Source organism: Vigna angularis, chromosome 10 (genome assembly GCF_016808095.1).
Source record: "Vigna angularis cultivar LongXiaoDou No.4 chromosome 10, ASM1680809v1, whole genome shotgun sequence".
NCBI classification, from domain to species: Eukaryota; Viridiplantae; Streptophyta; class Magnoliopsida; order Fabales; family Fabaceae; genus Vigna; species Vigna angularis.
Window position 1 is genome coordinate 1,290,478 of NC_068979.1, and position 26,607 is coordinate 1,317,084.

Genomic DNA, 26,607 nt, shown 5'->3' on the forward strand with positions numbered 1-26,607 from the left:
GGAAGGGGTATTTTAGGATTTTCACTCAAAATAAGGGCTACGGTCATAGGTTTTAAAAAAAAAAAAATTTTAAACGAACCAATGAGGTGGCGACACGTGGCGTTGTCAAAAGAGTGTTAAAAATCTGTTGTTGGAATATCGCGGTCCTTTTAGATTTCACGAGTTACCCGTAAACAATTTATTATTATCTTTAATCAAATATTCTTAATTAATATTTTTTAATCATTCGGGTACTATTTTATTATTTGCCAACTATGGTCCATCATATATAATTCAGGGGTGTTGCTCCCTTCACCGTATATTTTCTTTATCTTCTCACATTATTTTAAATAATTTGAAACTTTAATTTTACTTTCCTAACACCCACCTACGGAACTCTCTTTTCCTTTCTCCATTTCCGTTTCATCTCCCCACCTCTCACGCTTTCATTCCTTTTTCTTCAGTTTTACAAAATCATTACGTTTAAAAACTAATTATATATCACATCCAAAATTAAAAATTTAAATATAAACTAATATAAATATACATTATTAAAATACATTAAAAATATATTCAAAAATAATAAATCAAAACATTTAAATTAAATTATTAAAATATTTAATAAACTAATAAAACAAACCCTAAAAAAAATGAAACCTTTAAACGGAGGTGACATCCTTCAACGGATGTCGACATCCTTACCTTAAACGGATATTGACATCCGTTTAAAGGTTTTATTTTTTATTTTAGGGTTTTATGTTATGATTTATTTAAGTACGCACCTCAAGGAAGCACCACACACGCACTACACCACTCCACACACTACACCACGAGAGCGACATTGCACCACCACGAGAGTGAGACTGCTTGATAATTTTTTCCACCACCACCAACATTTGCAACTTATAGTATCTCACAGCAGTATTTTACTCATACACAATACTACAATAGGTTATTAGTGAAATATGTTATGAAGAGGTAAAAATAAAAAATAATAACTCTAGAAATAAAATTTTACTGAGGGACAAAATAATAAAGAAAAGGTGAAGGGAGAAAGGTGTGGTGGTGGAGGGAACAACACCCATAATTCAGGATTGTTTCATCCTACACCGTCTCATCATGCACCTCCAAAAATTATAGTTTTAACCTTATAACATCTCATATCATCTTGGAGCTTCAACTTTTTCAAAAAAATAATTTCCTAATCTTAGTAAATTTTTTTTAACTTTTTCTCATTTTTATTAAAACAACCCTACTATCAACACCCAATTTCGTCCGAATTGACTAATAGATTTATTTTATTTTCATCATGACTGTAAAATAAAAAATAAAAAAATAATAAAAAAAAAACCGTTCGTCCTCTATTGCAATAATGCAGACCGTTCGTCCTCTACCATGCGTTTCTTTTATCCGCTAGCCGCTCGTGCTCACCCGTTCGGTAATGACGCTCGGCCGCTCGAGCTCGACCGTTCGGTCATTCTCAAGTGTTCCACACTCGACCGTTCGGCCATTCAGTATGATTGACATTCGGCAATTCTCAGCCTCAGCCGTTCGGTCATCCTCAAGCTTTCCAATACTCGACCGTTCGGCCGTTCATACCTTTGGGACGTTCGGCAACTCTCAGGATCTACTGCCATCCAAGTGTTCAAGCGTTCGACCGTTCGGCATGGCAGCGTTCGGTTTTGGAGCGTCGGTCCCAGCAACAAACAGCGTTCGGTAAATAGCGTGTTCAGGCGCTCGTCCGAACAGTAATAGTTTTTTTAAAACGGTCGTTCTTCAGCGGCAGTGCTGTTTTTGTTTTAAAATGGTCTGAGGACGCTCGGTCATCTACAGCTCGCTCGTGCAGTTCGTTCCTCCTCATCTACCGCTCGTCCTCACTCTTCTACCGCTCGTCCAGATCAATCCCATCATCTACCGCTCGTCCAAATGGTAATTTGTTTTAAAACGGTCGTTCGTCATATGTGTTGCTGGATGGCGTTCGTCGAAATTGAGTTTAATTAAAATGATCGCTACTTATGGACGCTCGCTACCCGAGAACAAAGTAACATCAAGACCGAACGCCGCTTATATGAACGCTATAAGACAGAACACTAAGATCGATCACCATTAACCCTTACACCAATAGGACGAACGTTTGAATCCTTGCCGAATGGTCAAAACTTAACACATGACCGACCAATACCGCATCTGCACTTAACCGCATAAATCAAAGCATGACCGAACGGTACTTAAATTACTTCTGACCGATCGGTACCAGATTAAATCCAAACCGAACGGTAAAGATAATGATCAATAAAAAAACGAACGGCTGCACAGTGAGAAGGAGACGAACGCTTGATCATAAAGGACGAACGGTCGTATGCTTGAACACTTGAGGCTATGGATGACCGAACGTTCGTATGAAGGAACGCTTGATGCTGAAAAAATGTCGTACGTCTGTGATATTGAATGGCCGAACGGTTGAGGACGGGAGGAAGCGAACGTCAAGGTAGAGGACGAATTATTATTTATTTATATATATTTTGTTATGATGAAAATAAAACAAGAAAAAACCGCCATCTCTTTGGAACGAACGAAACCAAGAAAAAACCGCCATCTAGGGTTTTAAACTAAACCCTGCAACTGTTAATGCTTGGACCAATTTCTCAGTCTTGCGCTTCGATGGAGAATCCAAAGAAGAAGAAGAAAACCAGTCAAAATCCTGAGACAAAGTTCCAATTTGAGCTCAACTCATGTTCCAAGGCTAAGGACCTGCAAGGCGCCATATCCCTCTATGACGACGCCGTTTTGAACAATACGCGCCTCAACCAACACCACTTCAATGCCCTCCTCTACCTCTGCTCCAACTCCGTCGCCGACGACTTGCTCAAAACCACCGCACTCGATTACGGTTTCCGCGCCTTCCGCCACATGTCCTCTCTCGGCGTCGTTCCCAATGAGGCCTCCGTCACTGCCGTTGCGCGCCTCGCTGCGGCCAAGGGTGACGCCGATTATGCCTTCGAGTTGGTGAAGGGCATGGGCAAGTACAACAACGCTACCCCGAGGCTGCGAACCTACGATCCTGCGTTGTTCTGTTTCTGTGAAATGCTAGACGCGGATAAGGCCTACGAGGTGGAGGAGCACATGAATGGCGTTGGGGTGAGTTTGGAGGAGGCGGAACTCGCCGCGCTTTTGAAGGTGAGTGCGCGGAGTGGTAGAGCGGACAAGGTGCATGAGTATTTGCATAAGCTTAGAAGCTGTGTGAGGTGTGTTAGTGAGTCCACTGCGGTGGTTGTTGAGGAGTGGTTTTGTGGTGCCAAGGCCTCTGAGGTTGGTGAGGTGGAATTTGATGTGGGGCAGGTCAAAGAGGGGGTTTTGCGGAATGGGGGAGGGTGGCATGGTCAGGGATGGATTGGTAAAGGGGATTGGGCCGTCAACAGAACGAGTGTTGGTGCCGATGGACATTGTTGTTGTTGTGGGGAGCAATTGGTTTGTGTTGATATTGATGATTCGGAGACGGAGAAGTTTGCAGGGTCTGTTGCTGGCTTGGCCTTGGAACGAGAGGTCAAGGCCAATTTTAGTGAATTTCAGGTGTTGTTGATATCTCCATTCATTGCAATGCAACACAATTTTAAATGACATGAATGATGATATATTATTCTTAGAGTTTAGTTTCTGTGCTAGGTAGGTATCAATCAAGAATCTTGATAGGTATGACTTTTTAGGGGTGTTATTGTTAAAGTCAACAAACTTAATATGCATGACAATTTGTGATTGGATTACTTTCGTATACAAACCCTTCGCAATATTGCTGCATCCATTATTTACTCTTGATATTGTTAGTCTAGCTATAATAGCTTGGTTTTGATACTTCTGGTTGATCCCTTACAGGCCTGGCTTGAAAAGCATGACTCTTATGAAGCTATAGTGGATGGAGCAAATGTTGGGCTCTACAAACAAAATTTTGCTGATGGTGGATTTAGCATTTCTCAGGTTGTATTCCTAAGTTATAGAGTTCCTTTAATTTTACTGTCTGAACAAGTTATGTATGTTTATTGCTCTTGCCTGATAATTTTGCTTGATTGCTTTTGCAGCTAATTGTGTTTGTTTTGTTGATTTTGTAATAGTGCAGCTTGATTGTGTTGTAAAAGAACTTTACAATCAGAGTGGGAATAAATGGCCGCTCGTTGTGCTGCACAATAAGCGCCTAAGAGGGCTAATGGAAAATCCTTCCAGCAGGAAACTGGTGGAGGAGTGGATGAATAATGGTGCACTGTATACAACTCCTAATGGGTCCAATGATGATTGGTAATTTCCAAATAAATGTCCTAAACATTGCATTTGCTTTTCACTGTTAATCTTTGGACAACCATATCGTTTCTTGTTCTGTTTGACTCTTTATTTAAAACTTGAATTTATCATGTTATCTATGCAATATGTATAATCTTGTGTGGGACTGAATTCACATTCGATGTCCCGTATATGATATGTTTCTGCATTAGACAGCTGAAGCTCTTGGTAAAACCAAAGTGGACGTAGACTTGAATAACTGAGAAGGTCTAAATGAAAGCTAAACTTTTTAAGTACTAAAATGTAAACGATTTTAACTTTTGGAGGTTCAAATATTTAATAGTTAATTTAGTCAAAATTCTTTGTTGTGTTTTTCATGAATATGTTATAACATTTTTATTTTCTGTTTGGCACTGATTCATATGTATTTTTAAAATTTAGTTTCAATCTGTTAAGTTTAATAACCCATTTACTTATATATTAATCTTTTGGGTTGCAGGTATTGGCTCTTTGCTGCAGTAAAACTTAGGTGTTTGCTTGTGACAAATGATGAAATGCGAGATCACATATTTGAACTCATAGGAAGTAACTTTTTTAACCAGTGGAAAGAAAGACATCAGGTAAGTTATTCATTTTTCTGGCTTTACTTACTTTAGCAATATACGAGTGAGTTGTTGCCTATTCACAATTTAAAATGGGTCTTCTATGGGATCTTTTTCCCTATAAATTTAATTTAAAATTTTATTATATCTGTGTCATGTTTGGGCACTTTTCTGAAATTGATTACTCCTAAGGTTAGTTCAGGAGATTTTTCATTTGGATATTATGTTTTGTGTTAATTAAATTTTATTGTACCTGTTTTATGTGGGATTGGGATTTTTCCGGGAGGGGGTGTGTAGTTTTTGTGAAAAAAAGGTGATGCATAATTTTTAATTGTTTGTTATTCCCTTTAGGACATTTTCCTATGTTTGACATAGGAGTAGTTGATTCCGTTTCGAGCTTGTTAAGGTTCTTCTGCGTATAGTTCAACATGTGATATGTAGGTTATTCAAGATTTATATGGCTTACCCTTCTTTTTCTTTACTAGTTATCTTGTTTTCTTTACAGGTTCACTACACTTTTATGAAAGGAAACCTAAAGCTTCAGATGCCTCCATCATATTCATTGGTTATCCAGGTAATGTTGGAGTGACCACTCTACTACTGTTCCTTCTGGGATGCGCTTGCATTTTGTTCTGTGTGACAACTTAGTAGTTTTGATCTTTTGGTATTCGAGGGGAGATGGTAGGAAGTTAGGACTTAGGGACCCAAGATTGAGGACTGAGGGTAAAGGGATTCTATTGTGTTCTGTCAGTGTAAGCTTCAAAACATAAACGAATCACAGACGAAGGAAAAAACATAAGTGTAAAAGGGGCTGCTTTACTTTTCTGGAGCACAGCTCCTGCAGAGAATACACCTATACTGCAATGCCCTCTGCTTTAGATGAAGAAGAGAATAATCAAAACCCACCTCTCTCATTTAGCAAACTTGCCCTAAATAATTAATTTAATTCCTCTATACCTTCTGAACGGGACTCAATAACTAGTTCCCAGTGCCACCTCAATCATTTTCATTGGTGTTTGTGTATATCTTCCTACTATTTGGCCTAAGACAATTATTCTGGTTATTAACAAGAGATTTGTATTGTCATTTAATAAAGTGATGATTCGGTATATTCTTTTTAAACTTTTTTTTACCTCTAATGTTCATGAAGTTGTGCAAGCAACTTTGATCTCTGTCCTTCAGGGATCAGAGTGAGATCCTTTTTGTGATGACAATTGTATGTCTCCTACAATTGGTGTGGATGCAGATAAGTTATTCTTAATTAGTTTGATCTCCAAAATATCGGCATTTGTGCAAATAGTAATGCTTAATATATATTTTGTTTGCATTTTTGTTTGTTCATTTCTTAAGCATGGTATGTTTTCATTGTATTTATTGTTGATAAGCAGAGGGGTAACACTGGAATATACTTGCAAATGTTTGGTGAAATGGTGCTTGCTCTGACATCTGAGCAAGATACTCACGATTTATTTACTAGGGTATGGCTTAACTACATATGCTTCGGATACCCTTTCCATCTACCAAGGAATATAAAGATGCCTGAGCAGGAGCAGTAAACAAACCTACGGCGCAAAGATACCTTGGATGCTCTTTCTATCTACCCAATTGGCCAATGTGTGTGGGATGTGACACCCTTCCAAACCCATAGGAATTTCAAGATGCCTGAGCACGATTTTTCTACCCTTTTTTTATTATCAATTGCTTGTTTTTACCTCTTAATTAGTTTCATATTACAAAAATAGCGTAGAAACCGGTGAAGTTGTGGGGGAAATTGAAGTTGGATATCTGATGATTGTTATTAGTGAAACATTGTATAAGAGCATTGAGATTATTCACGTGGCATCTAAGCTGAGCTTGCAAACATAAAAATCCTAACTACTTCAGCATCCAAAATGTTTGTATACCATGCCTCGTCAAATTCAGAACTTTGTTTCTTGACTACTGTTTCTAAATGCTGTTCTTGAAATGTTTCAGGAATCGGAAAAAGGTTATTGGCATGTGCCGCTAGCACCGGGCACTAGCAGTGAGTCTTCGATATGTTGGCTCTGCATTACCCGGCCAAGTGGTCATGATGCTGTCGCTACTGTTTCCAATGGTGTAAGTAGCTGCTTGGATTCCCAAGTCGATGAAAACAATGCCACTTCCATCAGTGGTAAAAGAAAAGACAAGTCAAACTAACGGCAAGCCCGCCGAAAGATTTATCATGAAGGAGGAGACCTCTGTTGGGTCATCATCATTTCATTTAGCATTTGTAGAAATTATATGCCCATAAGGTGTTTGTAGAAATGATGAAAAACTGTCCGTAACGGTGAAATACTTGTTTAGTCATTTGGTATATTTTTATAAAAATTTAATCACATTACTTGGTTGTTTCTTTTTTTCACTCACCATTTATTCCTCCATTCACTTCCCTTATGTTGTGAATTAAATTCAAAAAGATAGACACACTTCTGAAATACAATAACCGTGAAGGCCACGGTAAACTCCTGCATTTGCAGTTTTATACCCATCAACCGTTCCCTTGTACAGCCTTAGCTCACCGATCACCGCTAGCCAACCTATAGCAATACCAACTATACTATGATATTGTAATCCGTGTTTTTTTTTTCTGCAGTCGTATATTGTGAGCTGCTATAAAAAAGAAAAAGAACAGAAAAAACCAGAATTGTTGTGTTTTCTTTGCGGAAGGATTACCAGAAAGCAACCATGGATGGTACGTCATCTCTGTTATACTGACTATGTTGTCTTTACTGGCATGTTAAATTGTTTTGCTTTAGGTCACATACCTTAAAATATGAAAAGGTTCAAATGTTTGGAAGATGAATAATGCTAATAAACTTTTGTGTGGGTTTCAGTCGATTCGCAGCCAACTATGGATGAAACAATTTTGGTTGGTGATGATTTAATGACCGGTCCTCCATCGCCTGTAGTACCACCGGAAATAGCCTCCCATGTCCTCCAAGGTGTTGATTTGTGTGATGGACTTCTCAGGAATCTATTTCTCTGTAAGTATCGTTTTCATTAACCAGGTGCAACTGTTCTTTCCCTTAATTCCTTTTCTTGCATAAAATTAGGGAACAATTTATTCAAGGTACACAATTTATTCGGCATCTTTGGTATTATTTTTGGAATGTTAGTTTGTTTTTTATATAGTTTGTAGTTGTATTTTCTGTTTTTCTTGTTGCGGTATAGTATGTATATATAAACATTTCCTTTAAGTGAATAAATGTAGTGAATTCTCCTGTCTTAATTTTAATACAGTTGTATAGAGAAGAAAGAACGTCTAAAATCCTAATAATTAATGTGTATAAAAAATAAGGAAATTAATGGCGCAAAAAGAAAATAAGAGTAATTTATTTATATACTTGGTTTTTTTGTAGTTTAATTCTAGTAACATATTATATTCTGGAAATTGAACTTGTATCGTAAGATTTACTTTTAAGAAAAATAGCCCTTAGATCTACGTTTTTATTTTCATTTGATAGTTCTAAGTAGATGCAATGACATGCATTAAGCAGTTATTTTGCTTCGTTGTTTTGTAATTAGGATTAGGGTTATGTAGGAACGTGAGTCACTTGATTTTTTTCCGACCTTGTAAAAAAAGTGGGTACACTTTTTTGGTATGCCCAGATTGGAGAAGTTAAAGGACTAAAACTTCAACAAGGTTCAGTAACAGTGCAGTATGTTAACGAGATAATTGTTTTTAATATTAGATGTTTGTCTATTGCAGCCTTTTTTATCTGAACGTTTTATGAGCTTTATTATATCTTGTAGGCTTGCAAATCAATGACATTGAACCATTTTGTCAAGATGAAATTGCTTTATATAAGCAATGTGCTGAACGAAGGGTGAGAATGTAAGGACCGTGCAAAGTAAGGGGGGTGGCTGCACGTTAGAAGTGGAGAGGGACGGCTGGGTGGAGTAGGTAGCAGACATGGTGGTGGGTCTTCCCACTTTGAAAGTGCTCCAGCCACCAAAACACCATCATCTCCATCCAGTTATTGGGCTTAGCACTAGGAAGGAAAGGAGTGGCTGGGAGTGCAGGGTTTTCCACTTAAAAGGGAGAACCGTGGGTTTGAAGAAGGATTGGAAGAGTTGCTGCAAATTTTGGAGAGAAGAAACAGAGAGCTTGCTGCACGTACGGGAGAAGGAGAAGAGGAAGCTTGCTGCATCCGGTGGTGAGGCAGAGAACGTTTGGAATTTCTGCATTCAAGATTGCTAGGAGGTCTTCAAGAGGTAAGGGGAGCTAGGTCCTTTTCTTTGGATTGCATGAACCATGTATGTGTGTACTGAGATTTATGATATAGTGTTGTTGATGAACAAATTTCGTACATAGAATGACTTTATTATGCATGAATCTGTATGCCTGGTAGTACAATTATGTTGTTGAAAAAAATCTGGGTAGAAGGGGATGAAAATTGGAATTTTTCTGGTTTTCTGGAAAAACCTGCAAATCTGCATAATTCTGCAGATTTACGCGTACGTCCAAATTGTTGGAGTGAAAATGGGACGTTCGTCCCATTATTAAGAGCGTTCGGTTTTGTGTTCAGCATTGGCGTTCGTCCTTCAATCATAGTATAGTGTTCGTCCTTCAATCTAAGAATAGCGTTCGGTCTTTTGAAATAGTTATATTAAACGTTCGGTTTTGTATGTGTTAGCGCTCGTCCAAACAGTATTCCATCTGTAATCTGCCACTTTAACGTTCGGTTTTGATGTAAAAGTAATGGTGAGCGATCGGTCTCTTAGTATTGGCTGTATGTGCGTTCGTCCAAAACATTGTTTACATATTGAGTTTCTTTATCTATGTACGTTCATTCTGACTGAGTGAACGTTCGTCCAAACAGTATTTATATGTTCGGTTTGCCTATATACGTTCGGTTATTTGATCTGTGTAGCGTTCGTCTAAACAGTATTGACAGTAATCTAATAGTGTTCGTCTTAGTGAGCGTTCGGCAGTAAGCGTTCGTCCTTCCCAGTGAGCGTTCGCCAGTGAGCGTTCGTCCTTCCAAACTGAGCGTTCGTCCGTGTTCGTTCAACCGAGCGTTCGTCCGCGTTCGTCCAAAGTGAGCGTTCGTCCATTTTGTTTTGTTGACGTTCGTCCAAGAGTGTTCGGCCTGTTGCAAATGGCGTTCGTCCAGAAACGTACGTCCCATGGTGTTGGGTGAATAGTGCTCGTTCGTATAGTACCCTATAACTAATGTTTTCTTCTATTAAATTGAACTACGTGTACAAATGTTTGGAATGTATACTGTGATGAGAATTATGTGAAAATATGTGAATTTATTAGGTGTGTTGGATTTACTGTAATATATGGGGATATCTGGTATTTGTCAGTAACTGTATAATTCACAGATGTAATTCCATGATCCTCAGAAAAGGAGACATAGTGGTGATTTGGGATGTACTTACTCTACATAGTGTTGGGGAGTGCCAGCTGAACTATGTAGGTGTAAAGATGAATCGTGTGTGTTTACCTTGCATAGTGTTGGGGAGTGCCAGCTGAACTATGCGAGCGTAAATATGAGTTGTGACTTACTCTACATAGTGTTGGGGAGTGCCAGCTGAACTATGTAGGTGTAAAGATGAATCGTGTGTGTTTACCTTGCATAGTGTTGGGGAGTGCCAGCTGAACTATGCGAGCGTAAATATGAGTTGTGACTTACTCTACATAGTGTTGGGGAGTGCCAGCTGAACTATGTAGGTGTAAAGATGAATCGTGTGTGTTTACCTTGCATAGTGTTGGGGAGTGCCAACTGAACTATGCGAGTGTAAATATGAGTTGTGACTTACTCTACATAGTGTTGGGGAGTGCCAGCTGAACTATGTAGGCGTAAGGATGAGTCGTAGGAGGTTATGAAATGTGGGTTATGAGTATGCTGTAATTGTTCCTGTATATGTACTTATGTATGATATCATGAATTAAATGCACTAGGAAATAATATGTTTTTTTTTATATATATCTAGCTCACCCTTGCATTGTTTGTGTTATGTGCTGTTTGGGTATGTTTCTCTGGCGATGATCATCCACTTGGATGGGAGCAGACGTTGTTGAAGAGATCCCTTTTGGAGCAAGAGCTGGAGGATACTAAGGTTGCGGAGTAATATTCTTAGGAGTTTCCCATCTGAACACCTGTAGTGTTCGACTCTTTAAGCTATCTAAGTTTGAATTTCCAGTTTCTTTTATTTGGATGACTGTAATTTATTACATTTAATTACACGTCATACTCCGACTGTTCTCTATATTTGAATGTTAACGTCCTTATTACGTAATAATTGTTATTATATAATCGGGATGTTACAGAGAACATTGTTATCAGATATCATTTATGAATATTCATTTATTTTTCTTCCTCCTTACTCCATCTCTTCCATTTTACCACTAAATCATATGTAATCTTCTTTGAATGATCTTTAATATGTGTAGTATTTGCTAATTGTTATTGTTGGAGATAAAGATTTAGGACAATTAAGTTTGTTAGATTATCATCACCTTTACTTTCTTTTGGAATAAAAATAAATAAACTCCAGGATAAGGAGATACGGAAGCGACTTCAAGATAGTGAATTGAAGTTGGGTTTATCAATGCCTCTAGATGAAGCCAAGGGGAGGGCCTCTCAGCTTGAGGCAGAAGTTACATCATTGGAGAGGTATGTTCAAGTAGTCCTGTAATGTGGTCTGTACCGACAGGCCCTCCCGGCATAAGGAACGTCCACCCGAGTGCTGGACGGACGTTCGCCCATGGAGTGGACGGTCTCCCATAGACGATCGCCCAAGAGCTGGGGCACCCGCCCAATATGGAACATCCGCCCGAATGCTGGACGTTCGCCCAAGTAGGACGTCCGCCCATGAAGTGGACGCTCGCCCAAGTGCTGGACGTCCGCCCAATGTGGAACGCCCGCCAGTATGAAGCGTCCGCCCAGTATCGGGCATCCGCCCAATGTGGAATGTCCTCCCAATAGCTGGACGTCCGCCCAAGAAGTAGCACGTCCGCCTCCCAAAGAGAGGACATCCGCCCAGAGTAGGACGTCCGCCCAGAGGAGGACGTTCGCCCAAGAGCTGGACGTTCGCCTAAGGATTGGACGTCCGTCCATGGAATTGAAGTCCGCCCAAGAGCTGGACGCCCACCCAGGGTAACATCCCTGGCCGACCCTCATTCCCAGCCTATGTACTTCGCTGATTACGTGGTTAAATGCTAAATGACACATTAAGTTCTTAATAAAGATTAAGGTGTTATTGGGCCGTTTAAAGGCCCCCAAAAGGTAAAAGCCCATTACGATCAGTATAAATAAAGGTCTCAGGTATGATTTCAGACAGATTGCTTAGAACGCAACTCATGCATGCATTATTCAATGCCCTGTCATATTACTGACTTGAGCGTCGGAGTGCCTTTAGCAGGTACCCGGCCCCTCCCCATTGGGAGGGTGAAGCAACGCTAAGGAGAAGAGGGACGCCCGTCCAGTTTGGAACTGAATGCCAGGGATCATCCGCCAGGAGGGGAGGACGTCCGTCCCGCTTGAAGCAGGGAGCGAACGTCCGGCTCCAGCATTCACCATCAGTCGCCCGTCTTCTCGACCGCCCGGCAGTGCGTCTTCGTCGTTCGCCCGGCTCGTCTTCGAGTGAAGGATCACCCGCCATCGGTCGTCCGTCCGCCATGCAGTATCTGCCAATGTGGAACGCCCGCCAGCATGAATCGTCCGCCCGCACTCACAATAGGTCGTCCGCCCGTCCGCCTTCAACAGTAAGCTCGTGTGTTTTTGCAGGGTCCGCCCGGATCCAGCCGAAACATGGTCCATTGTCTAGAATGTTTCTTTTCTTTACATATCCTAATGGAGCATAAAGCAAGCTTTTAATAAATCCTTGAAGAATGATTTTTCCTAAGATTTTAAACTACAGAAACTTCAGCTTCTTTAGACATGATTATCTTTTATGACTAAACATTTCATTGCTTTTATTTTAAGGAAGGTGGTGCTCTATCTTACTCTTCTAAAGATATTACTGTACTTATCCCAAAATTTATGATGGTAGAGAAGAATATTTGTTCTTATTTGGACTTCTAATATCTATTTAAAAAATAAATCAAAACCTAGGACTAAGTTTTATTTTGTTTTTTCAAACTGATCTCCAATATCTAAAGCACATAGTTTATTTTATTGAAGTTGGTAGTGAATTTGTATAAAATAAATTCTCTTTAGGCACTAAAAACTATAAACTAAATTCATAAGAGCTCTTGGATTGCCTTATATACTTCTATTGATTGACCTTATTTCCTCACTTTAGCACCCAAAACTTTTGACAATATTTGTGTATTGGATATCGTGTGACATTTGGGTGTGTGAATGTGATGTTTAGAATTTTCAATCTGTGGACATCTTATGTACCTTGGTTTCATATGTATAGGCGCCTAATTCTTGCTAGTGGAATTGAGGGCATTGAAGGTTTTCGCCAAAGATGGAGCCTACATGGCCGCCTTACTGATTCCAAGTAAGGTTTATCATCCATAATTGTGTTTTTGTGGCACATCACTTGATTGACAATATTTTTATCTTGTGTTCCATGCTATACATGTAAAGCCTTTGTCATATTATTTGTAATTTATGCGGGCTGGTGTTTTGGGCTATCCAGGTTTGCAGTACATAGATCTTGGAATTTCAGTTTTTAAATATCTTTTCATCAAATTTTTGCTATCAAGTACGGTTATTGGATTATTAAATGGTTTTGACTTGCCCTTACCGTGTAAATATCCCTATGAAGCTATATTAGCAGTCTGATTAGTGGATTCAGGGTTTCGCACTTGTGCAGTGGTCTTGGTATTTGTTAATGCCCTTCATTCGTTAATTGTTTTATTTTCTTGCGGTTGATTTCTGGTAATGTAAATTTTGTGCAGAAATAGGTTGCAGTTCTTAAAACAGGGTATAGATAGCAGAAAAAAAAAGAATTAGTCCATTGGAGGAGAATCAACTACCAAAAATTGACTCTTGATGTGAAGATTGAACCGGCATTAGGTTGCACCATGTTTAGTTCGTCCCCCCAATACTTTAAAGTTACAACTTTTCTTTTACTTTTTTTCTTAACTTGGATGTTTTTCTTTATCTAATATTCCAAATGATAAATCAACCAAGAGTTTGAGATTTTAAGTCTATATTCTGCATTTACACATAGAGAGATTAATTATAAAAGATTGGATTTCACCATTGCTGTGTTTGTTAGGAGTGTTAATTAGTTGGATCAATTCGACCAACCTATGGTCCAAATATTTAGCTTACCTAGATTCATCAAGGAAACATGTATGAGATTAATTATCTTATATTGGATATACATGAAGGATTTTTTTCTCCGGTTTATTCATGGTGTACGGACGGGCCCTCCCAGCATAGACCGAGCGAGCGGTTAATCCAACGACAGTCCGCCCAAGGTGGCACGTCTGCCCAAGAGGGCAATATGGATCGAGCGTCCACCCATTCAAGAGGGGACGTCCGCCCAAGGGTCAGGACCGAGCGACCAGTCATTCGTAAACCGGACGTTCGCCAAGGATCAGTACCGGGCGTCCAGTCATTTAAGAACTGGACGTCCGCCCAAGATGGCACGTCCGTCCAAGATGACGAGCGTCCAGCCATTCAATAAATGAACGTCCGCCCAAGACTGCAGTCAGGACCGAGCGTTCGTCTAGTGTGACTAGACTGTAGTACCAAATAGGACGCCCATTGACATCCCTGACCGACCATCACGCGGTCAACTACACAGTTAAGTGCTAATGACTCATTAAAGCTCTTAACGAAGATTAAGGTATGATTGGGCCGTTTCCAGGCCCTCAAAAGGTAAAAGCCCATTACAATCAGTATAAATAAAGGTCTCAGGTATGAATTTAGGACAGATTGCTTAGAACGCAACACATGCATGCATTATAGCACGCTTTGTCATATTACTGACTTGAGCGTCGGAGTGCCTTTAGCAGGTACCCGGCTCCCCCGGCTTGGAGTAGAAGGACGACCGCCCGGTTTGGAGTGTGCAGCAGCGTCCGTCCATCTTTGTACCGTCCGCCAGTTCAGCAGCGTCCGTCCGCCAGACAACGTTCGTATGTTTTAGCAGGGTCCTCCCCGGATTCGGTTGAAACACATGGTTTTTTTTTACTAACTATTCTTTTGATCTCTCTCGTTTATATGTTTTTTTTTTTCATAATAAAAATAGTTTTTGTGAATTTATTTATAATCGTAGGCTTAATAAAAAATTATTTTAACATTCAATGTTGTTGTGGAGGTTGTTCAAATGTAAAATTGGAGACTTTAAATGTTTAGATTCAAAACATTTCACTATTCTCTTATATATATATATATATATATATATATATATATATATATATATATATATATATATATATATATATGTCATAGTTTTCCATTACAAAATAATCACATCATGTACATATTTTCATAAACTTTGAATTTAATTTCATGAATGTTTATCAAATCTTTCTCCTTGCAAAAAGACAAAAAAATCAACATGCATCAAAAGTTTTCTCCTCCAATTTCAAAATTACATCAAATCTTCCTCCTTCAAAAAAGACAAAAAAAATCAATATGCATCAAAGTTTTCTTTTCCAAATTTCAAAATTTAAATCAACCATGTTTCTCTTACATATCGAGGTTTCAAAATCCTTGTACAAAAATGCAATGCCTTGTTTAATGATAATTTCAACCTTGTGAAAAAGTTTTAAAACCTTGTTTCTCATTTAAAAAAAAATGGACACTCAGTTCTATCTCAAGAAAAAAAAAATCAATCAAAAATTAAATTTTTTTTCAACATCTCAAAATTTCAAAACTTAAACAAATTCAAAAGTTTCAAATCCAACAATCGAAATCAAATCATTCACTTATCCATAGGGTTGGTAAACCCTTCACGAGGTTGGTACACCTCATTCACTTCATCCATAGGGTTGGTACACTCTCCACAAGGTTCGTACACCTCATTCACTTATCCATAGGGTTGGTACACCCTTCACGAGGTTGGAAAACCTCATTCACTTCATCCATAGGGTTGGTACACCCTCCACGAGGTTCGTACACCTCATTCACTTATTCATAGGATTGGTACACCCTTCACGAGGTTGGTACACCTCATTCACTTCATCCATAGGGTTGGTACACCCTCCACGAGGTTCGTACACCTCATTCACTTATCCATAGGGTTGGTACACCCTTCACGAGGTTGGTACACCTCATTCACTTCATCCATAGGGTTGGTACACCCTCCACGAGGTTGGTACACCTCATTCACTTATCCATAGGGTTGGTACACCCTTCACGAGGTTGGTACACCTCATTCACTTCATCCATAGTGTTGGTGTCGCAACCGAAAAATCGCGACGGGACGACGATCCGTGAAACAAATAGAAACAACGAAGGTTTGAAAAAGAGATTTGGAGTCGCCACCATAGTTTATTCTGGAAAACTACGGAAAAATCATAAAATGATAAGGCATGGTCTATTAGAACCAGATTCTTGGTTCGGGAATCGGTTACGTGTAGGAAAGGTATTAGCACCCTACAACGCCTGCCTTAAAGCAGTACCTTTAATTAAATATGCGAATATGATGTGGTTTTCAAAATGTTTAACTTTCCCTTAAAATAAAATTCTAAATAAACAAAACATATTTTTTAGTTTTTTGGGCCCGACAAGGATGGATCTTGCTCCTACGTATTCTCATTCAGAATGAGAAATCAGGGTTCCGTAGTTCGTTTGGAAACTGCTTGAGAAGTTTGTTTGGAAATTTGTTTGAAAATTTTTTATGGATAAATTTGGATTTTTGGGAGAGTGAACCTGACAAGGGTTAGCCTTGCTCCTACGTATCTCCATTTTTTATGGAGAATCAAGGATCATGTACTTCTGGCCAGCAATTTGTTTGTTGTTTGAAATTGTAAATATTTTTAGTTTTTGTAGATTTCATATTTTTTGTAATTTTATTATAAAGAAAGAGAAAAGGTTTTTAGCACAAGGACGATGCGTGTGATCACACATGTGCCTAAACCTTTAAAACATATTTTTTGTATTTTTTAGAATTTATATATTTTATCTTTCTTCATTTTTTTATTTTGTAATTTTTATGTAAAACGAAACAAACAAGTTCAACAAAAGGATGGGGAAACTATACAAGGGGTTACATGCAATAAAAACCAAATAATCAAATAAAGAAACAAGCATAAAAAATAAAGCAAAAGAAAAGCCCAACAAGAATAGGGATACAGAGATAAAAACCAGGGGTGCCGAGTGAAATTGAAGCTCCTTTGTTTGGGCCAAAACCCTCTTCTCCAACTTTGCATCTGCCAGGGGTGTAAGGATGAAAATGGAAGTGCATCCTGAAATGACGTGCTGAGGCCCAATTCTTTTTTTTTCTTTCTTTATTTTATTTTTATTTACACGGAATGGGCTTAAGCCCAAATGAAAGGGGTGTGAATGGAGATCTGCGTTTGGCAGGAAGAAAGGACGAGACCCAAAGCTTGGCCCAATGTTTTTTTTTTTTTGAACAGAAGCAATAGGGGTCTGCGGCATTCTCACATTTACGCTCTGAGCCCCAGCTCTTCTCCTCATAATGAAAGAAATAGATACACTCACCTCTCCTCTGCCTCCCTCACGACCATGCCCCAACCACCGCCCGAACAGCCACCCGGGCCGCCGTGTTACCGCTTCTCCGGACCAGTCACCACGCCACTGCCGCGCCTCGATCCAGCCACCCAGGGAGGAGTTCGTCTCCTTCTCCACCGCACACGCACCGATCCGGCCACCCCGCCCTTCTCTGTCTCGTCTTTCTGCCACCGAGGGAGAGTCTCACCTCCGCCGCACCTGCACGGGCCGCCGCCTCCATCGGAGCCGCCCACCGTGGGATTCTGCGAACACCTCCATCAAGCTTGCAACCGGAGATGATTTGAGATTATTATTTTTTTAGTTTACTCTTTCAATCTTGGTTTTCTGTTTGGGTGTTGATTTGTTAGATGCATGGGAAGGGTGAGCTGCAGATCACGCTTTGATGAAAGATTGGATTCGGGTTTCCATTGGTGATGAAGGTGGGTTGGTTTTAAGATTGCACCTTTAGATTAGTGTCTCACGTGATGAATTGGTATCTCTGATATTGAGGTTAAGCCGTGGCATGAAGAAGAAAAGGGATGACGATAGGGGTTGGCCGCGAGGTGGAAACGAAAAGGGAAAGGATGAAGATGAAAGTGATGAAGGTTGATGGATGTTGGCCGTGTATAAGGTGATGATGCCGGAGGTGGTATTGGAGATGAAAGTGATGGATGAAGAGTGAGTTGAGGTGGTTACGGCTGAGAGGAGTCGAAGGTTGAGGTTTCTATGGTTACAGTGGGCAGAGACTAAAAGAAAATGAGTGAATGGAGATGATGAGTGTTGGAGGCGATGGAAAAAAAATGTTCAGAGGTGTTGAAGATGAATGAAGAGTAAGATGAAGATTATTGAGCTTGAACGGCCATGAAGTTTGATTTGTCTGTGCTGTGTTGTGTGGTGTGAATATGGAGTATGGGTATTTTTCCGTGAGTGATGAAAATGAAGAAGAAGAAGATCAAGATCATCGGCCGTGAGGTAAGAAGGATGATGTGATGAGCAGAGAGGGAATCAGTGCCATCCAGGAATGAAGATTGATGGAAGGGTGTTTCCCCTAGCCGTGAGTGTGTTCCCCTTTCCTTCAGTATGTAATGAATCATGTTTAAAGGACACCATGCACTGCGTGTTCAGACACCTGAGACACGTTCCTTCATCTGGGATTCTTGTTTTTTTTTCTTTTTTTTTTTTTTCTTTTTTTAGAGAACTTTCCAGGAACCCAGAAACACGTCCCCTGACTCGGGATTTTTGTTCTGGCACGTACGAGCATTTGCCTATATTTTTTTATGTTTATTATTTTATTATTTTTTTAACAAATAAAGTGCAACAACTAGAAAACAAAAGACGAACGCCCCACTGTTTGGACGAACGCTTCTACAAGACCGGACGTTAAATTGGGAATAAACCATAAAGACCGAACGTTCAATTAACATAAGAAAATGACCGAACGCTGGACGAAAATAAGCATCGTACGAACGCTGAAGAGAGACAGGAGACCGAGCGTTCAAATGAGAATAACAACATCAGGACCGAGCGTTCAACACACCAAGACCGAACGTTCAACATATTAAGGCCGAACGTTATTTGCTGAACAAGAACACTACCGAACGTTGTTTGCTGAACGGCTAGAGATCATGCGATACTAGGACGAACGCTCAAAACCGAACGTTAGTCATCACTAGTACACCAAGATCGAACGCTCTCTACCTGAGAGCAACAGGTATCGGTTTGACAAAATTTAGAGGACGAACGGTAACACTACAAGGCTGAACGAACGAACGCTGGAGGCTGAAAATTGCCGAACGTCCATGACACCAAATGGCCGAACGATTTAGGACGAGCGGCCGAACAGTTGGAAAGATTGTGGATAACCGAACGGTTAAGCTTGAGAGTTGCCAAACGTCAATGAGACGTGACAGCCGAACGGTTTAGGACGAACGGTAGACGAGCGGACGAGCGGCAGACAAGAGAGGACGAGCGCTTTCTTGTAGGGGAAGGAGCCGAACGTCAGAGGACGAACGCCCTTATATTTTTATATTTTTATTTTTTTTATTATTTATTTTTTATTATTTGTTTTTTTACCTTTTTTTTTATATTTTTATTTGACAGTCATGATGAAAATAAAATAAATCCATTGGTCAATCCAGACGAAATTGGGTGTTGACAGATAGATTAAACTTGTAAATAATGACCACTCGACCGCTCCTTATACCATTTTAATTTAAATATAAGTATGGATTAATAAATAAATCAAAAGATACAAATATTAAATAACTCTAATTCACTTTAGGAATACAAATGTTTTTATACTTCTTGGTGAAATAGATGTGTTACTGTAAATAACATTTACTTCCTCGGATTTCTTTATTTTTGAAAAAAAAACACTCACTTGCAAAGTTCAAAGAAATATTAATTTGTATTTTATTTGTATCCAATTTTTATTTAATTATTTTTTATGAACTCATTGTAAAAATACTAAAATAAATACAATTTATTGAATATCTTGATTTGAAAAAAAATAATCTTAAACGATATTTAAAAAAGCGAGAGAGTTAAAATGTAAATAACCCTTGCCTTTGAATGGTTTAAATTACGCTATTAGATTTTCAATTTTTAAATGTATTATTATTAAATGTTAATTAAATTTACTTTGCTTTATCAACAAATTAGTCTCTTGTTTATTACATAGAAACGAACATAAATCAAACAAAATAAAGATTTTGTTTAACTAGGAGACTCAGTATTTGAAAAGAACTAGAAACTCTGAATGGAGAGACTAAGAAGTTAATACATCCTTTCATTAATAATTAATCTATACTATATTTTAAAATGAAAATGTTTTCCAATACTATTTCTGTATTGAAAATTTAAATTAATAGCATAATAAAGTCAATAAATTCATATTTAGGTCACATCAAACTTGTGTTTGGATTTAAAAATAAATTTGAAAGAGTTGAAATCAGTAAATTTAAGAAGTAACAGAAGTGAAAGTAAAATTGTTTAGAGCAAGAGAAAGATACCGAAAAATAAAATAAAAGTTTCTAAAAATAAATATCATGTCGAAGTATTAAAATATTTAGTCACTTTCATATCAATCTAACAGTTATAAGTTAAAAAGAAAAAACAATCCTGAGTTTATACAAATGTATAAAGGAATAACAAGATCGAATGTCTTCTAAAAAACACTACACTTCCAAAAATAAAAATCACTCAAATCAGAACCGTGCCGCGAGTACATATTGTTCCAGAGTATAGATATGGGGAGTTTTCCGTCAATAATTCCTGAAAATACTCTTTTCAGGAAGCCTATTCCCAAGAATTACAATAGAAAATAGAATTGATGAGTTTCACGAGCAATGCAATTCCAAAGATTTTATGGGTGTTATGTAGCATATATAGTGAACTAGCTAGAAAGATATAAATTCTATTATGGTACATGTGCTGAAATACAGTGATGGTAAGGCAAATGAATTAATAACTGACTCTCCATCTAATCCTGTTTCCCTTACAAAAGGACACCGAATCAAAACCTGAAAGATACATGTGTATGATCAGACAAATAAGCATCATCAATTCTACAACTGGTACATGAGATAACAGAAAAAGAAAAAAATCTGGGTTTAGAGAATGGTTGCCTCAAATCAAACAGACCAAGATAAAATAAAAGTCGCACCACGATCGGCTCTTTAGTCAGTCACGGTGCATGCGCGATAGATGGAACAATAACGAACATGCAAGCATAGGTTCAAAGACCACCTGCACCAACAGTGAATGATCAACAAGGTAACAATCAAAAGAAAAAACATTTTGCACAATTAAAATAAAAATAAATAAATAAATAATCTCGCTTGACATTAGCTGATACGAAAAAAAAATGATTGAAGTTTCAAGCATGCAAACACACGGAGAGGAAAATAAACGACGGCTCGGACTTTCTACAATAATATCCATACCTGGATGACAACGAATGGACAAGAAAGGCAGACAATAGGTGCAACTCATCCCAGATTGGGGGCGCGACACAAGAGTGTTTAACAGAGTCCCACTACGCCTTCACGTTGACTACCAAAAGTAGATTTACTTAGGTAGCAGAACCTTTTAAAAAATAATAACTAAACAAAAGCATCACTAAACAAAATATCACCAGATTGCTAAGACATATCTGATTATAAAATAAATCAAGTTTGTTTTCCAATTTAAGCCCGGAGAAACAGTACCTATATCAGTTCTGAACCAAAGGAATGTCTACCCAAAGAGGAGATAGGAGAAAACCACTTAAATATAATCAAATCATCCAACCAGGGGTAATTATACACCTACTGGCTAATAATAAAAAATAAAACAGATCACATATAAAACAATAATTTCAAAGATGGACATGCTTCATAGTTTATGTACCACACATAGAGCCTATAAATTAAACAGCTATTATAAAAAAAAGGCTTAATTACCTACTTAGTCCCCATGTTCGGAGGTAATTTGTTGTTTAGTACCCGGTTTTAAAAATGTAGGCATTTGATACCTATGTTTTGAAATTTGTATCAATTGAATCCTACCCACTTAACGCCGTTATAAATCTAACGTTTTTCTGACATCAACTTTGAATTGTGGACGAGCGGTTGTGGACGAGCGTCCTCTTAGTGGACGAGCATCGTTGGACGAGCGTCCTCTTCTGCCTGACTGGGCGTTCGCTTCGTTGGACGAGCGTCCTCTTCCGCCTGACTGGGCGTTCGCTTCGCTGGACGAGCGTCCTCTTCTGCCTGACTGGGCGTTCGCTTCGCTGGACGAGCGTCCTGACTGGGCGTTCGCTTCGCTGGACGAGCGTCCACTGAACGTACTTGCGTCCACAGGGCGAGCGTTATCAATTGCTCGTCCACTAAGAGGACGCTCGTCCACTACCGCTCGTCCACAATTCAAAGTTGATGTCAGAAAAACGTTAGATTTATAACGGCGTTAAGTGGGTAGGATTCAATTGATACAAATTTCAAAACATAGGTATCAAATGCCTACATTTTTAAAACCGGGTACTAAACAGCAAATTACCTCCGAACATGGGGACTAAGTAGGTAATTAAGCCTAAAAAAAACTAGTAAAACTAGGATCGAGTTAGAATGGGATCTTACCCTTTACACAACAGAGTATTTGCCCGGTTGATTTCCACCAGGAAGTTGCAAAGCCTGATTTGTGATGTCTTCCAAAACACGTTTCAATTGTGCTTTAGCTGTCTTAACAGACTGCTCAGTAGGACCTTCAATGAACAAGTAGAGTTTGCGTTCTCCAGGTCCTGGGATCTTTCCAGGTGGGAAGAACTGCCCCCTGGTGGTAATGGCAGCTCCTGTCCAATCAGATATGGGACCTAATGTTTCCTTATGAGTAACTTTCCAGCGAGCATTCTGGGGGAAATCATTTATTTCCAACTCAGCCTCATAATGCTCCGGTAATGCTTCTGACTGTATTTTTTCTATGTTGCGATGCAGGTTCATCGCAGCTAGTGCTGCTCGAGCTGCCCCATCATTTGCAGCAAGGGGTAGCCCAGTCCCAGGCAAGACTGTTGGGGTCTGGAGACCAAGAACAGACGGAAAAGAAACAGGTAGTCCACCATTCGAAATCAGCTGAGCAGCAGAGATGGGAGTAGGCAATGCAGGAGCATTAACTTTAGTCGCGGCAAGAATCTGTGCAAGAGCAGGATGCTGTGAGATATCACCTCCTGCCTTCCGAATACCTTCATCTTCATCTTCAGAATCTGACTTGTCTTCTTCAAACCCATATTCCTTGGCTTGTGCTTTCTTTGCTGCTCTCCTTACCTCATCTTCCTCTTCATTAAATTTAAAGCCACTTCCTCCATAACCAGTCCCATGGGCTTGCTCCAGTCCTTGGTTCACCTTTACCATAAAGCTATCAGCAAGAGTTTTCAGATCATTGGGAACAGTCTGCTCAGATAATTCCAAGGCTTTCAACAGATCAGGTGCATATCTTGCCTCTTCCTCAGATATAAATGTAATGGCACAACCCTTGCGGCCAGCTCGTCCAGTGCGCCCAACACGGTGTACATAATCTTCATAGTGGTTAGGAACATCAAAATTGATCACCAATTCTAGCTCCTTAACATCTAATCCCCTGGCAGCAATACTTGTTGCAACCAACAAATTGCAGACATTGCTTTTAAAGTCAGATATTGTGGATTCTCGGTCTGTCTGGTCCTTAGCCCCATGAAGAGAAAGGCATGGATAACCATGCCTGAGCAGATCCTTGAACAGACTATCACATTTCTCCTGGGAGTGAACAAATATCAGGATCTTCCCTTTCTCGTACCATTCCCCTAATAATTCTAAGAGTCTAAGGAACCTTTCATTATCTGGTCTCACCTCAACTAACTGTAATATGTCTTTGTTCACTACACTCCTCCCGCCAACTTGTATTTCAACAGGTTTATTCAAAACCTTACGAGCCAGAATTTCAACCTGACGGGGGAATGTAGCAGAGAAAAGAACTGTTTGACGATCTGGACGAATATTCTGAACAATTCGTGTAATTTGAGGTTCAAAGCCCATGTCGAACATTCGATCAGCCTCATCCATGACCAGATAAGTGACTCTACGCAAGTTAGTTATTTTTCCACTACTGGTGCATAATATGTCAATCATCCTACCTGGCGTACAAACAACTATCTCAGCACCTCGTTTCAACTCACTAATTTGTTGAGCAACACCAGAGCCTCCATACACAGGCACACACCTGAGACCTAGCACCTTCGCAAATTTTTTTATATCACTGTGAATCTGTTGAACAAGTTCCCTTGTAGGGGCCATAATAAGCCCAATAGGTCCATCTCCGGCAACAACTGGTGGCTGATCCTTGATATGCCTCAGCATTGGCAGAACAAATGCAAGTGTTTTGCCTGACCCAGTTTTAGCAATCCCTATGCAATCTCGACCGCTCATGATTACAGGGAGTGCCTGAGCTTGAATAGGCATAGGCTTGTCAAAGTTCATCTTCTTTATTGTCTCCAAAATTTTGCTAGCAAGGCCAGTCTGGTGCCATGATCTTATTGGCTTTGGCACATCCTTTCCATGTATCTTCAATTCCAACTGCTTCCTGTATGCTGCAGCTTCTTCTGGAGTAATCTTCGAGATCTCCTTCACCTCAATATAAAAAGTTTTCTTGAATGGTTCATAGTCAATCTTTGAATGGTCAACTAAAGAAAGCTTCTCAGCTTTTGTTTTCTTCACTCTTTTCATGAACTCGTCATCATCTTCATCCAATGGATCCCTCTCAACTTCATCATCAGCATAATCTGAGTCAGACTCTTCACCAGGAATTATTCTGCCAATAGACTTATTTGAACCTTTCCTCGACTGTGCACCTCGACTTTGCTCATTCCCTTTATCTTTGGCTTTTATGTCAATGGCTTTATCAGAAACTACTGATGTCACAGCATTGTTCAGCTTTTCAACTTCAGGTAGAACCATAGAATTCATGAAAGCATCCAATGGATCTATTTCCTCATCTTCAGGTGTACCAACAGTTCCCTCCTGTAGATCAGATGCAATTGTCCCATTATCAGTGTCTACCACCGTCACATCTTTAGGTTCCGTATCAGCAGGTTCGACATCTTCATCTACATCCATACCTGTATCATGCTTCTCAGTACCCGGTCCTTCTTCATCATCGGATTCCCCTTCTAGTGTCCAGGTCTTTCCAGACTCAGGTTCATTAGTACTTACTTCGCCATGCTTTTCTCTTTCTGCTTCCTCTTTCTTCCTTCTTAGCTCTTGCCACTCTTGAACTCTCCTCCTCCGCTTTTCCATTTCTTCATCCAACCTCTTTTGTTCATTTTCCATCTCCTCTTCACGGGTAGGTTTTTTCTCTCCATCTTTGGTATCTGAATCATCTCCGACACTCTTTTTTCTTGGGCTCCCTTCACGTTCCTCGGATTGCCTGATTGGCTTGCTGACACTCCTTTCCCTCTCCCTCTTCTTGTAATCACCATCTTCTTTCTTGTGCCGCTTTCTATCCCTCTCCCTAGATTCACCATCACTGTAATCACTATCAACTTCTCTACGCTTCTCCCTCTCTCGTGCTCTCCTCACCCTTTCTCTTTCCTTTTCTTTCTCTCTCTCATGATCCCTCCTTTCCCTCTCTCGGATCCTCTCCTTATCCTCTTTTTTTTCCCTCTCTTTCTCCTTTTCCCTTACTCTGTCTGTCCTCTCCCTGTCATCCCTGTCCCTGTCCCTTTCCCTTTTCTTCTCTCGACCTCTTTCCCTATCCACATCCTTATCTTTATCTTTTCGTTTCTCCCTGTCTCTATCATGCTTGTCTTCAGAATCAGTACTCCTCTCTCTTTCATGTCTTCGGGACTCACGATCCCTCTTCTCCCTATCCCTGTGCCTCCCATCGTTTTTATCCTTACCCCTTTCTCCAGTTCTATCACGGTCACGGTCACGGTCGCGGTGACTCCTCTTAGAATCTCCATCCTTCAACTCGTGAATTTCTTTCCTCGATTTATGCTTTCCCTCATCCATTGCTTCCTCCTATAAATCCACACCTATACGTCAGTAATGGTAACATAAAACAAACACGCAGTATTCCTAAACCCTAGGAGAGAAATCCGTTCAGGAAGCACGCTAACACATACTCAAATGTAAGGACAGAGTGTTTCAAAGCAATTAGCACAGCAACAAAACTCACAAGAAAGGAAAATCATATACATAGAGAATATTTCGTCGCATCAATGCAAATCAGGAATTGGAAAAACACGGTGTGGCATCAAGCGGAAACAGAGCATATCAAGATTTTTGAACCGCAAACTAGGGATTCGAATTCACACGATAGAATCGAGCACAGCAGAACGCTAAAACGAATTTCAATCGAAATGCAAATCAACAGAGCACGAGAAACAAAAAACATAGTATTCAAAAGATAGAGAGAAGTGCGAACCTTCCGACCCAGTTTCAAAATCTGAACAGCAGAGAGAAACAAATGGATTTCTCGGTCGCTTAGAAGGCAAGCTCGAGAACTAGGGCAGGGCACTCCCTCGCTGCGGCAACAAGCAGACCAAAGACGGAACTGTCTTCAGTGTCGCAATACAAATAACAAACAATATAACAACATCTCAAACAAAATTCATTTTTGCAGCTAATACAACTAAATAT

At 39.6% G+C, this 26,607-nt stretch overlaps 3 protein-coding genes across 12 annotated transcripts; 2 read left to right on the top strand and 1 right to left on the bottom strand.

The window, feature by feature from the left end:
- The first annotated feature begins 2,568 nt into the window (after positions 1-2,568).
- On the top strand, positions 2,569-7,222 carry LOC128194251 (proteinaceous RNase P 2-like). Of its 2 annotated transcripts, XR_008245625.1 has the most exons (7): positions 2,569-3,549; positions 3,850-3,951; positions 4,091-4,266; positions 4,748-4,868; positions 5,356-5,424; positions 6,328-6,744; positions 6,825-6,927. XR_008245625.1 is itself a non-coding variant. In XM_052869367.1 (6 exons), the coding sequence occupies exons 1-6, from the start codon at positions 2,608-2,610 to the stop codon at positions 7,026-7,028; spliced, it is 1,614 nt and encodes a 537-aa protein (XP_052725327.1). In that variant the 5' UTR covers positions 2,579-2,607; the 3' UTR covers positions 7,029-7,222. The 2 variants fall into 2 exon arrangements, 1 of the variants encoding a protein (XP_052725327.1); XM_052869367.1 differs by lacking the exon at positions 6,328-6,744 and having other exon boundaries at positions 2,579-3,549; positions 6,825-7,222.
- Positions 7,223-7,355: 133 nt separating this feature from the next.
- Positions 7,356-14,191, top strand: LOC108320813 (uncharacterized). Its single transcript, XM_052869368.1, has 6 exons — positions 7,356-7,563; positions 7,706-7,855; positions 8,625-8,698; positions 11,379-11,497; positions 13,248-13,331; positions 13,735-14,191. Exons 1-6 carry the CDS (start codon positions 7,557-7,559, stop codon positions 13,787-13,789), a joined length of 489 nt encoding a protein of 162 aa, XP_052725328.1. The 5' UTR covers positions 7,356-7,556; the 3' UTR covers positions 13,790-14,191.
- Positions 14,192-20,646: 6,455 nt separating this feature from the next.
- LOC108320881 (DEAD-box ATP-dependent RNA helicase 42) lies at positions 20,647-26,568 on the bottom strand. 9 transcript variants are annotated; one of them, XR_001831430.2, is made up of 5 exons: positions 26,393-26,567; positions 22,579-25,986; positions 21,409-21,517; positions 21,129-21,211; positions 20,647-20,985 (listed from the first exon to the last, which is right to left on the bottom strand). XR_001831430.2 is itself a non-coding variant. In XM_017552459.2 (3 exons), the coding sequence occupies exon 2, from the start codon at positions 25,975-25,977 to the stop codon at positions 22,582-22,584; it is 3,396 nt and encodes a 1,131-aa protein (XP_017407948.1). In that variant the 5' UTR covers positions 25,978-25,986; positions 26,393-26,567; the 3' UTR covers positions 20,647-21,211; positions 22,579-22,581. The 9 variants fall into 9 exon arrangements, 1 of the variants encoding a protein (XP_017407948.1); XR_001831429.2 differs by having other exon boundaries at positions 21,107-21,211; XR_001831428.2 differs by having other exon boundaries at positions 20,647-21,211; positions 21,409-21,550; positions 26,393-26,568.
- Between the last annotated feature and the right edge of the window lie 39 nt (positions 26,569-26,607).

Coding starts and splice junctions, on each gene's coding strand:
- LOC108320813 (XM_052869368.1), top strand. Junction 8,699..11,378: donor AGCAATGTGCTGAACGAAGG/GTGAGAATGTAA, acceptor AATAAACTCCAG/GATAAGGAGATACGGAAGCG. Junction 11,498..13,247: donor GAAGTTACATCATTGGAGAG/GTATGTTCAAGT, acceptor TCATATGTATAG/GCGCCTAATTCTTGCTAGTG.
- LOC128194251 (XM_052869367.1), top strand. CDS start 2,608: ATGCTTGGACCAATTTCTCAGTCTTGCGCTTCGATGGAGAATCCAAAG. Junction 3,952..4,090: donor GTGGATTTAGCATTTCTCAG/GTTGTATTCCTA, acceptor GTAATAGTGCAG/CTTGATTGTGTTGTAAAAGA. Junction 4,869..5,355: donor AGTGGAAAGAAAGACATCAG/GTAAGTTATTCA, acceptor TTTTCTTTACAG/GTTCACTACACTTTTATGAA.
- LOC108320881 (XM_017552459.2), bottom strand. CDS start 25,977: ATGGATGAGGGAAAGCATAAATCGAGGAAAGAAATTCACGAGTTGAAG.